The following is a 12,361-nucleotide window of genomic DNA, read 5'->3' on the forward strand; positions in this document are numbered from 1 at the left end:
AACAGGAAATTTGGAAAGTAAGTGTGGGTGGTATCCTCTTTATGAGTTATATTTGTAGACCACGATTTCCATATACAAAGACAAAGCACTCCTGATGGGTAAAAGCAATCACACCATTGTGAAGTTGGGAATGCCCAAGGAATACTAGCACTAATGTGATAAGGCACGGGCATATATTCTCTCTCTTTTGCAAACACACACACACATGTGTGCCTATTCACACATACACATACTTAAGCCCACAGGTGAGCAATCAGAACAGTAAAGATTTATGAGTAACAACTGAAAGATGAGATGTGAATTGAAGGATTTTAACAGCCCTTAGTTAAACATTTTCATGATTATCTAGACATAAGGAGGTCTCCCAGGTGGCGTTAGTGGTAAAGAACTCGCCTGCCAATGCAGGAGACGCAAGAGGGTTCGATCCCTGGGTGGGGAAGATCCCCTGGAGGAGGGCATGGCAACCTACTACAGTATTCTTGCCTGGCGAAGCCCATGAACAAAGGAGCTTAGGGGGCTGCAGTCCATGGGGTCGTAAAGAGTCAGACACGATTGAAGGGACGGCATGTATGCATGCAAGAAGGAGGTTTAGTTTCTGTCTTTTCACTCATTCAATAAACGTTAAGTATTTTTGCCCATTGCCAGGACACATACTAAAGGATATAGTTTTAGATGGTAACAATAACCCTGTATACGAGACAGCAAAAGAGACACTGATGTATAGAACAGTCTTTTGGACTCTGTGGGAGAGGGAGAGGGTGGGATGATTTGGGAGAATGGCATTGAAACGTGTATAATATCATATATGAAATGAGTCGCCAGTCCAGGTTCGATGCACGATACTGGATGCTTGGGGCTGGTGCACTGGGACGACCCAGAGGGATGGTATGGGGAGGGAGGAGGGAGGAGGGTTCAGGATGGGGAACACATGTATACCTGTGGAAGATTCATTTTGATATATGGCAAAACCAATACAATATTGTAAAGTTAAATAAAATAAAATTTAAAAAAAATGCACTTGATAAAAGCTTCACCCTGATGAAGCTTACACTCTTGTGAGAAACAGTAGAAACAAATGGATTGAAATGGACTAGTGTATAAAATTAAAAGGAAGAATAATTTAACTTAATTGGAGAATGTAATCTTCAGAAATAAAATATATTTCTTGTGAAGACTGAGCTCTTTATCACTAGAAATAATTGTATAGAAACTCATGGAAACTTTAAAAATGTTCTCTAAAATCTTACCATATCGGAGAGAGGATAATTCGAAAAGTTTAAGTGTTAGTTGCTCAGTCGTGCCCAACTCTTTGTGACCCCGTGGACTGTAGCCCACCAAGTTCCTCTGTCTATGGGATTCTCCAGGCAAGAATACTGGAGTGGGTTGCCATTTCCTCCTCCAGGGGATCTTCCCAACCCAGGGATCAAACCCAGGTCTCTGGCAGTGCAGACAGATTCTGTACCATGTGAGATACCAAGGAGGATAATTTAGACAATTCTTAAGCTACTTTCCTGGAGAAGGGAATGCCAACTCACTCCATTATTCTTGCCTGGAGAATGCCATGGACAGAGGAGCCTGGTGGGCCACAGTCCATGGGGTCGCAAAGAGTTGGACACACACACACACACACACACATGCGATAATTTCCAGGCTTCTCTGGTGGCTCAGACAGTAATGAATCTGTCTGCAATGCAGGGGGCCTGGGTTCTATCCCTGTGGACGGTCCCTGGAGAAGGGAATGGCAGCCCATTCCAGTATGTTTGAGTGGAGAATTTCAGGGACAGAGGAGCTTGGCTGGGTTGGAAAAGAGTCAGAGACAAATGAGCAGCTAACACTTTCACTTTTCACAAGGTACTTTTCAACTCATGAATTCTATGATTCACTATTGAAGGGGCTCAGTATCCACAACAGGATTATTTAGTTTATTGATCTATTATATAGCTGTGGGAGAAATTTACCATCAAACTAATTGCCTGGAGTGGCCCAGTGGCTAAAAATTCGTGCTCCCAATGCAGGGGGCCCAGATTCCATCCCTGGTCAGGGAACTAGATCCCACATACCTCAACTAAGTGTTCATATGTTGCAGCTAAAACAATTCATGTGCCACACCTAAGACCTGGTGCTTCCAAGTAAATAAATCATTCAGTCACTAAGTCGTGTCTGACTTTTTGCAACCCCGTGAACTGCAGCAAGCCAGGCTTCCCTGTCCTTCACCATCTCCTGGAGTTACTCAAAGTCGTGTCCAGTTAGTCAGTGATGTCATCCAGTCATCTTATCCTTAGTCACCCTCTTTTTCTGCCTTCAGTCTTTCACAGCATCAGAGTCTTTTCCAATAATGCAGCTCTTCGAATCAGAAGGCCAAAATATTGGAGCTTCAGCTTCAGCATCATTCCTTCCAATAAATACTCAGGGTAGATTTCCTTGAGGACTGACTAGTTTGATATCCTTTCTGTCCAAGGGATTCTCAAGAGTCTTCTCTATCACCACAGTTTGAAAGCATCAGTTCTTTGGTGCTCAGCCTTCTTGATGGTTCAACTCTCACATTTGTACACGACTACTGGAAAAATCCTAGCTTTGACTATACAGACCTCTGTCAGCGAAGTGAAGTCTCTGCTTTTTAATACACTGTCTAGTTTTGTTATAGCTTTTCTTTCAAGGAGCAAGCCTCTTAATTTCACGGCTGCAGTCTCCATCTGCAGTAATTTTGGAGCCCAAGAAAATAAAATCTGTCACTTTATTTACTAATAAATAATTTTTTTGTTAATAAAAACATTTATTTTGCATTTTATACAGAACAACCTGAAGTCTGCATCATGACAGTTACCCAAGGGTTTATAGACAATATTATCCATCTCAACAGCATGGTTCTGGGGATTAGGAATCCACACAAACACAGGCAGGAGTTGCAAGGGAGGAAGCGGGGCACAGCAGGAGTGTATTTTTAATCCTTTCTTAAAAAGGCAGTAAAACCTTCTGAGTCACTTGAAACCTGTGCATATGGGGATTCTAAAACAAACAGTGTACTGTGAGCTCTTGGGGAAGGGACAGGATAAGAACCTTGATAAATAAAGGGATATTGGCTTGTGGCAGGGGATGAGGAGGGAGGTTTACTATTTTTAATGTCCTCAGCCCCAGCACCTGATAGTCAAAGGAGACCATGTCCAATCTTAAAAATCATTTCCCTGTTCAGAAAGAGGTACTAGTACTCCTGGGATCAGGCCATGAAGATATCATGCTGGTCTTTCCTAAGTCCCTGTTCTATAGCCCATAGCATATTAAAGGGGAAAAAAAAAAGGTCAGAAGGTAGTGGTTTGTGTTCCAAGGAAGTAAAAACTTAGTTCACATTAAGCACTGATAAAGCCAAATAACTAGGAAAGACCACATAATAGACAGTGCTGTATATACCCACTGAAAAGAGGTCTCTAGGAAAGACCAGTAGGGAAGGTCCACAGCAACCTTGGCTTGAGGTGCAGCAGGTATAGAAAGTCTGGAAAGAGGTGAGTATTCAAGCAATGGGGAATAGAACACTCCTAGATCTTAATTTTAATAGGATAATTTTAAAAAAGAAAAATAAGAAAAATAAAAACCAAATATTGGTTGCCAGTCAACAACAAATACCATGGCCTTTATGATCATCTGGTAGCTTAACCAAAAAAAAAAAAAAAAAGGCCACAGCATCACCCAATAGATCTTGCTAGGAAGTGTCTGTGTGCATGGGAGAAGTTAATGGGGCTTAGTACAGCTGACAATCCAACATGATTCCTATGGAAACAGAAGGGGTAGAGTCCTGGTTTGCTGGTCTATTAAAGGGTGGACAGAGTAGAACCAAAAGTTCTGAAGTGATGGCAAATTCTCTGCAACCAGCTTTGACCTAGGGAAAGAGGAGCCAGATTCCTACTCTGAAGATGGGGGTGAGGTGAAACCTAACCCACACTATATGCATTAGTCCTGGTCATCCTACAGTTGGTGGGCAACTCACACCAGGCAGGGGAAAGGAGCTGGTCAGGGAAGAACGGGTTACTTTTCTTCTTTTAAAAATCTTAATTTATATTTTAACCTCAGACTTATCATCAGTGCCTCAGATACAATTTAATCTTGTCTTTAAAAGCCCCGAAACTAAAGTATACTTTTTTTTTTTAAAGATCCCTCACTCTCTGGTGGATAGTTTCCTCCCCATCTTCAGTTTCACCCTGACTTAGAGTCCACAAACTTCATCAGACCGTCTGTGCTCATGGACTTGGGTCTCTCTAGAGGGAAGCCTAGGGCTCGGCTCCAAATGAGCTGTGCTAATACACCTAGTGCCCGTGATACCCCAAACAGGACTGTGTAGTAATTCATCTCCATCATGCCGTAGTACTGGAGCAGCACCCCGCTGTGAGCATCTACATTGGGCCACGGATTCTTTGCCTTGCCCTGCTCTAGGAGGATATTGGGCACAATCTTGTACAGCTGAGCAACCAGCTTAAACATGGGGTCCTGAGGCAGGTGTTTCAGAGCAAACTCTCATTGACAGGTATATCGTGGATCAGTCTTCCTTAGTATTGCATGGCCATAGCCCGGGACGACCCGTCCTGAGTTGAGTGTGTTCCAGATGTAGTCTCGTAACTTCTCATCTGACACATCTTTGCCAACTTCCTTCTGAAGTTGTGTCAGCCAAACAAGGACTTCCTGATTTGCCAGTCCATGCAGGGGCCCTGCCAGCCCATTCATGGCTGCTGCAAAGGACAAATAGGGGTCTGAAAGGGCACTGCCCACCAAGTGGCTGGTGTGGGCACTTACATTGCCACCTTCATGGTCACTGTGGATGGTGAGGTACAAGCGCATGAGCTCCGTGAACTGAGCGTCAGTATAGCCTAACATGTTGGTGAAATTGTGGGACCAGTCCAGCTTAGGGTCAATGGCCCCAATACTGCTGCCCTCTCGGTACAGGTTCCAGTAGATCTTTGCTGCAACACAAGGAAGCTTTGCGATCAGATCCATACAGTCTTCGTAAATCAACTCCCAGTACTTGGTTCAGTTGATACCCTCTGAATATGCTCGGGCAAAGTTACTTTCACTGTTGAGAGCTGTAACAGCTGCACTGAGCTGAAACATGGGGTGTAGATTAGTGGGAAAGTTGTCCAGCATGGTGACCACGTGGGAAGGCAGAGCTGCCCTCTTTGCCCACTCCTGTGAGAGCCAAGATACCTGTTCCTCTGTTGGGATTTGTCCAGTTACCAGCAGCCAAAATAAGCCCTCTGGCAAGGGTTCTTTGCCCCCTTTAGCCTTTGGCAGCAGTTTCTGGCATTCAGGGATGCTGTAGCCTCTAAAACTGATGCCCTCATCAGGATCAAGAACTGATGTTTCATATACCAATCCCTTCATGCCTCGCATGCCACCATACATCATGTCCACAGTGATCTGGCCCACCACCATCTTGCCATGTTGCTGCCTGAAGGCCTTCAGTCTGGTCTGCTCCTTAGGTATCACATCAGCCAATATGTCTTTCAAATTCGTGGAAGTGCTTCTTCCACGAATTTAAATAAATATTTTTAAAAAATAGTTGCCTAACACCTATAAACTGCAGCCCAGTCTCTCTCCTATTATTAAAAGACAATATATGATACAATTTGAACATTGGCAAGTCTGGCTTTTTACTGGCTGTGAAGCAGTTTAATCAGTAATCTGCAATTAAAAAAAAAATGATTGTATATACCCCACTCCCCCCGAAAAAAAAAAAAATCTGCAAGAAAGCTTTTCATTGCTTTTTTAAAAATACCAGAATTGAGCAAGCTGTGGAAATCCTCCAGGACTATGGCTTTGGAGGAGTTATCCTTCACTATGAGTCACAGTACAGATTTTTACTGAAGTCTATTTGATATGATCTCTGATTTATATTGTGCTTGGGAATCCACTTAATGGGGGCTCCTGACAAATGACACCCAGCTTTATTTGTGACAATTGCCAGAGGGATAGTCTGCATGATGCATTCTGATAGCTCCTAATAAATGATAAATGTGGCATTGAGTTTGAGTGTGCATAGCACACCTGGCTCCGCAAACCCACACAGCTGTTGACAGGTGAGAACACTTGTTTACCTGTGTTACTGGCATTTGCTCATGTGAGCCGTCTTCCCGGGTTTACCACCGCTGCTAAATGAGGCAAACTTATCTTCATAGCCGTGTTCCCAGTGTCTGTGCTTTCCTGCCCTGCTTAATTTAGAAGAAATCGGTGTAATTGAAGAGTGACTTTCTTACAGCTCATTTTGGTTTGATCTTCCCAGGAGTGGGGACTTGGTTTCCAGGGCACATATCTGTTTACTCTGGGGTTTCTGCCAAAGAAGAGAGTCTGCCATACCAGCAATGCATTTGCAATGATCAGACCTTGCTGGAGGGAAGCGTTCATGAATTGGAAAACTGCCTGAATGTATCCAGGAAGAAAGTTCAGAGAGTGGAGAGAGAAGGGAACTCTTTCTCCCTCGAGCATTTTACAGCATATTACGGTTTAGATTCATCTGGCAAAGTTTAAAATCAATGGTCTCTCCCTGGGTAATATTTTCTTTGCAACAATTCTACCTCTATACCCTCGAGGATCAGGGTTTCATGTTGGTTATAGGAGTTAAACTTCACCTAAGCTTTCAGGGGGAAAAAAAGGATACTCAAAGGGTTTTCGATACAAATTCCTGTAGCTGTACTGTGAATGTTGTTGGCATGGAGACAATTTGACAGTATTTGGGTTCTCTTTGACAGCCGACACCAGCAGTACACAATTCTCCTCTGTCATTGAGGAGGTGTTCCCAGGCCTGAACGTGACTTGTCATTGGTACAGACCTCAGTGTACAAAGACACTGCTGAAGTGAAACCAGTTTGTCCTTATCTGGGAGGAGGGCACACAACAGGCTCAAACGGAATTGGATCCGTTAGGTTGTGAGGGGTGAACGGATGAGGGGAGCAAAGTTCAACATCCCTCGTAGACCATAATTAAGGAGCAAAGAGCAGGGCAGAGAACACTTGGCTAAGAACAACTCTCCCGCAGCCCCATGTGACAGGCTTCTGTACATTATTTAATCATGTAGGTCTCACTAAAACTGAAAGAACATTCCTTCATCAAGCAAAAAAAAAATGTAATAATTTTATCCATATTTTAAGGACAACTGTTATGAATAATTAAATCAGGCGATGCTTTGACAAGCCAGATCTATATGCCAGGTCTATACATGTGTGCTCAGTCATGTCTGACTCTGTGAGACCCCAGGTACTGTAGCCCCCCAGGTGCATGCCTCTGTCCATGGCACTTTGCAGGCAAGAATACTGGAGCAGGTTGCCATTTCCTCCTCCAGGGGATCTTCCTGACCCAGGGATCCAACCCATATCACCCGCATCTCCCTCATTGGCAGGCATATTTTTCAGCACAGCGCCACCTGGGAAGCCCATTGGCAAACCAGAGATGATTCTACTGAAAAAAAAAAAAAAATCACAAGAGTTGACTGCATAAAGGGAGACCCTCAATAGCAAACCAGGTTTCTTAACCAAATGTAATCTTGTTATCTCTGGGCCACTTCTTTCTTAGCAATGGTTATTAATCCTTTATACAGTGCTATTTTCCCGATGTTATTAAATCACCATAGATGATTAAGATCAAATATTAGAACCTACTTATAAAAGAACAGTCAGTTGTTCTTGTTCTGAAGCCAAACTTAGGATCCTCTCATGTTCTTTATAATTAGTCTCTTGGCTCAGATTATAGCTTTGCCTCCTCTCTGCTGTTTCAGAGGCTGGTGTCACTGTGAGAAAGACACGCAGGCCTCATCTTGAGTACACTCTGCTTGGTGATGGCAGGGTTCTAGGGAAGAAACCACACTGTAGGCTGACTTTTAATTGCAAAATTCCTTACAGTTATTTCTCCTTTGTCTCTCAGTTAATGCTGGTGTTACAGTATAAACAAACTCACCTAGGACATTGTCAGCAGAGCATCCCATCGCTTTCTTGAATTGACTACATTCTCAGGGAGTAAGCCGAGCAATTTCTGACACCCCGGGGTGACTTTTCCAGGTACTAATTAATCCCTGTTGGAAGGTAATGTAGAAGGATCCTCGGGGTGTTGATTGAGATTCTGTAGAGCTGAGTACCTGAAAATTACATCGACTTATAGAAATAGAGAAACTTTGAGGGCTTTCCAGGTGGGACAGTGAGAAAGAATCCACCTGCAATGCAGGAGACGAAAGCGATGTGGGTTCGATCCCTGGGTTGGGAAGATCTGGAGAAGGAAATGACAACCCACTGCAGTGTTTTTGCCTGGAGAATCCCACGGACAGAGGAGCCTGGCAGGCTACAGTCCATGGGATTACACAGAGTTGGACATGACTAAACAGGCAGACACTTGCACACTTGAACCACAGAGTGAAGTTGCTCAGTTGTGTCCGATTCTTTGCAACCCCAGGACTGTAGCCTGCTGGGCTCATCTGTCTGGCAAGAGTACCGGAGTGGGTTGCCATTTCCTTCTCCAGAGGATCTTCCCGACCCAGGGTTCAAACCCTGGTCTCCCGCATTGTAGGCAGACACTTTACCATCTGAGCCCCCAGGGAAGTCACCTATATACTGCACAATACGTGCCTTTGTTGTGTTTATTTGCCCATATGCATCTTTCTGAGTCTTCCACAGAAGTGTTTCCTCGCACCCTGTGGCATTAAAGGAAGGAAGAATAATGGAAGAACTGGATTAAGCACATTTCTTTAGCCTATTCTAGAATTTAGGGACCAAAAATATTAGATACAACTGAATACGTAAGAGAAAAGACTTTGAGCTCCACACATATATAGATAGGTAGATAGATAGAGAAAGAGAGAGAGAGGCTTCTTCTGGTTTTATAAGAGAAATATCTTTGTGTTAGATAAGATTTAATTTACTAGGAGAATGTGAAGGGTCAGTCTCTATGACATTTACCTCTCCAGAAGAATTCATTCAGTTTAATTTCTATCCCTACCACCAAGCTTGCTTCTCAATTTATTTAAACACCAACCCAATTATACTTACTGAATTCTTTTAAAAAATGTGTGTTTATTTGGCTGTCTTGGGTCTTAATTGTCACATGTGGGATCTAGTTCCCTAACCAGAGACCAAACCTGGACCCATGCATTGGGAGTGAGAGTCTTAGTCACTGTATCACCAAGGGAGTTCCATGAATTCTTTTTAAATCATTAGAGAAAGCCAAAATTTCAGCAAAACCCTCATCTTGTTGTCACTTAATGCAGTTTCCCATCCTTCAAGGTCTGTATTTATCACACTTCTTGCTTCCTGGGAACACACCACCGATCGCTCTAATCCCAGCCACCAACAGTGCAAGAAAACTCATTGAGTTTCAGTGTGTATGTTTCCTCCCCCCATTTCAGATCAGTTTCCAGCTAAGGAAGAGGTCTCTTCTACATTATATTGAGAATAGAAAAAAAAAAAATTAATAAATCTCTGGAGCTGAGATGACTAGCTCCTAAAAAAACCAGGCGGAGAGCCTTTATTAAAGGACTTTTTCATTAGAGCACTACTTCAATCATAAAATAATCATAAAGGAATTATGCAAATGTGCTGAAATCATATCATGCATGCTAACATTCAGTTCCAAGTCACTCTGAAGAGAACCTGAGATCAGACGTTGTTGGGAGAAAACATGAAGACCTTCAGAGTTAGCTGATAAGAACTTGACTGATTATAAAACTTATGACTGCCTGTGTGCTCAGTTGCTCTGTCCTGTCCCACTCTTTGTGACCCCGTGGATTGTAGCCTACCAGTGTTCTCTGTCCATGTAATCTTTCCAACGAAGAACACAGGAGCGGGTTGTCATTTCCTACTCCAGAGAATCTTCAAGACTCAGGGACGGAACCCATGTCTCCTGCATGTCCTGCATTGCCAGGTGAATTTACCACTGTTTTCCCTTGGAAAGCCCCAAGTGACTACATTAAGTAAGCACAATTTTAGCTAACATCAAATTAGGTTACTCTTCAGGGAAGAAGTCGCTGAATTGTCTGATAGAACATGCGCAAAGGTTTTAAAAATATTTACTCTTTTATCTAAAACATCACTCATTGATTAAGAAGTTACCATGTCAGACAGAATTCTAACCACTTATGTGTATTATGCCAACTAACTTCATTTATATAACAACCTTGTAAGATCCTAGTAGATTTTCCATTTTAAAAATCAAGAAAATTAACTTCAGAAAGGTTAGGCAATATGTCCTGAGTTACAAAGCTGTGAAAAGCATATTTTTAAACACTATCCTATAAAATTTGGAAACTTCAGAACATCAAGCCTAGGAGACATTTCAGACATTGTTTTTCCATGTTACTCAAGCTTCTACAAATGACTCAAAACTGAGCCTCACATGTTAATGACTTGCTTGAGGTCATATATGAAGGCTCTGCCTCCAGGCTCCTACCTCAAAACAACAGCTTTAGCAACTTGTCTTCATTCATTTACCTATTCACATGGGTCAGTGTTGTCATACTCCATAGTTTGTATTATCTCTTATTGAGAAAATGCAGTCTCTGCTCCCAAAGTAAACTTTCTAATGATATTTTTATGCATATTTGTAGAAAAGGCAATTCTGTGACTGTCTTTATTCCAACTTGAATAAGTGAACCTCATTATGTGATGAGCCACAGTGTGCAAAGACTAACTCCACTTGAAACCTGTACTCCTGTTTGTCTTATGAAATCTTTGTCATTCTAGCTTTGGTCGTTCGGTCACTTAGTCATGTCTGACTCTTAGCGACCCCATGGACTGTAGCCCACCAGGTTCCTCCATCCATTGGATTTTGCAGGCAAGAATACTGGAGTAGTCTGACATTTCCTTCTCCAGGGGATCTTTCCAACCCAGGGATTGCCTGTGCTGCAGGCAGATTTTTTACTACTGAGCCACCAGGAAAGCCCTTGAAATCTTTATACAGAAGAATTAAGACTTCTTAGGACAGCTATCTATTAGTCTAACTCTTTTCCCCACTCCATCTATAAAATCCACAGCATTTGAACTTTTCTCTCCCAAACTTCTATGGGTCTCAGGCAAGATTGACTTAGAAGTGGTTTATGATCAGATGCAAGCATGCTCAGTTGCTCAATTGTTTCCAACTCGTTGTGACCCCATAGATTGTAACCAGCCAGTATCCTCTGTCCATGGGATTTTCCAGGCAAGAATGCTGGAGTGGGTTGCCATTTCCTACTCCAGAGGATCTTCCCTACCTAGGGATGGAAACTGCTTCTCCTGTGTCTCCTGAATTGGCAGGCAGATTCTTTACCATGAAGCCACCTGGGAAGCCCCAGGTGGCATTCATGAGTACCCTTTAGAAAAAAAGAACTACTTCATTTGTAAAAGTGTCAAATGTATTTGTCTCACATGCTAACAAATTGCATAGTTATTAACAATAAAATTCAGAGCTTTTAGAGATCTGTTTATAATGATGGGGATATATATATATTTTTCCTTATCATCATTCAAGGCCAGTCTATTGACCCTGAGTTAAAGGCCCCTATCCTAAAAAATGTAAACCAAACCAAAACAAGAACATAATAATAATGAGTGAAAAGTGAGTGAAAGGAAGAACGAGAGCTCTAAAACTTTGATGTTTTCTAAGACTATAGGTTGAATTATATAAACTTTATAATTAGCCTTTAGATGAAAATCCAGGTCACAAGTTAGTTCAATTAACCTCTTGAGTGTCTCATTAATCAAAACCTGCTTAAAGTGATTTTCTCATTCTTAGCACAATGTAATGTGAAATACACTATGTTTATAAATCCCCACTGTTTGCTCCAGCAATGTTATAGCAGACTTTTGTGTGTTTCTGTCTTTGTTTATGTGGTTGGTTTGGGGTTTGTTTACTTCTTTGCCTTATCTTTCAAGACATTTATGAGAAAAGAATTACCTGCCCATTTCATGGTGTATACCTTTCCATTCACTAGTCCACTGCTTTAGGAAATATGAGATACATACAAAGAGGAAAGTTAGTTTAAATTTAAAATGTGTAAGTCATGGTAGACAAGCAGCTCAGAGATTGTATCAATGCTATTACAGTCACTGACAGATTTGGAGAAAGCAAAAAAAAAAATATATATATATATATATCAGATCAGGACAGTTGGAATCTGCCTACCATTCTCCCCTAACATGTATTAAGTTAGATATGACTGAAACAGTAACTGCAGAATTTTCTCAACCTGTCCATCACTTTACTCAACAGTAGCCACAAGGATAAAAATGACACATCTATAGGTTATGATAACTTTAAAGGAAAATGTGTTATGGTGCACTCGGTAAAATATGCAAATTATCAAGGCAGCAGAGATAATTAAATTTTCTCAAATCAGAACAAAATGACCTTCTTTGATTGAATCCCC

General features: G+C 42.0%; 1 protein-coding gene across 1 annotated transcript; it reads right to left on the bottom strand.

The window, feature by feature from the left end:
* Positions 1-4,100: 4,100 nt before the first annotated feature.
* LOC133255254 (citrate synthase, mitochondrial-like) lies at positions 4,101-5,517 on the bottom strand (the record flags this gene model as incomplete). Its single annotated transcript, XM_061429774.1, is given in 1 exon segment — positions 4,101-5,517. A coding segment is annotated over 1 exon segment (1,332 nt), but the record flags the coding sequence as incomplete, so codon positions are not given.
* Between the last annotated feature and the right edge of the window lie 6,844 nt (positions 5,518-12,361).

This window comes from Bos javanicus, chromosome 10 (genome assembly GCF_032452875.1).
Source record: "Bos javanicus breed banteng chromosome 10, ARS-OSU_banteng_1.0, whole genome shotgun sequence".
Lineage (NCBI taxonomy): Eukaryota > Metazoa > Chordata > Mammalia > Artiodactyla > Bovidae > Bos > Bos javanicus.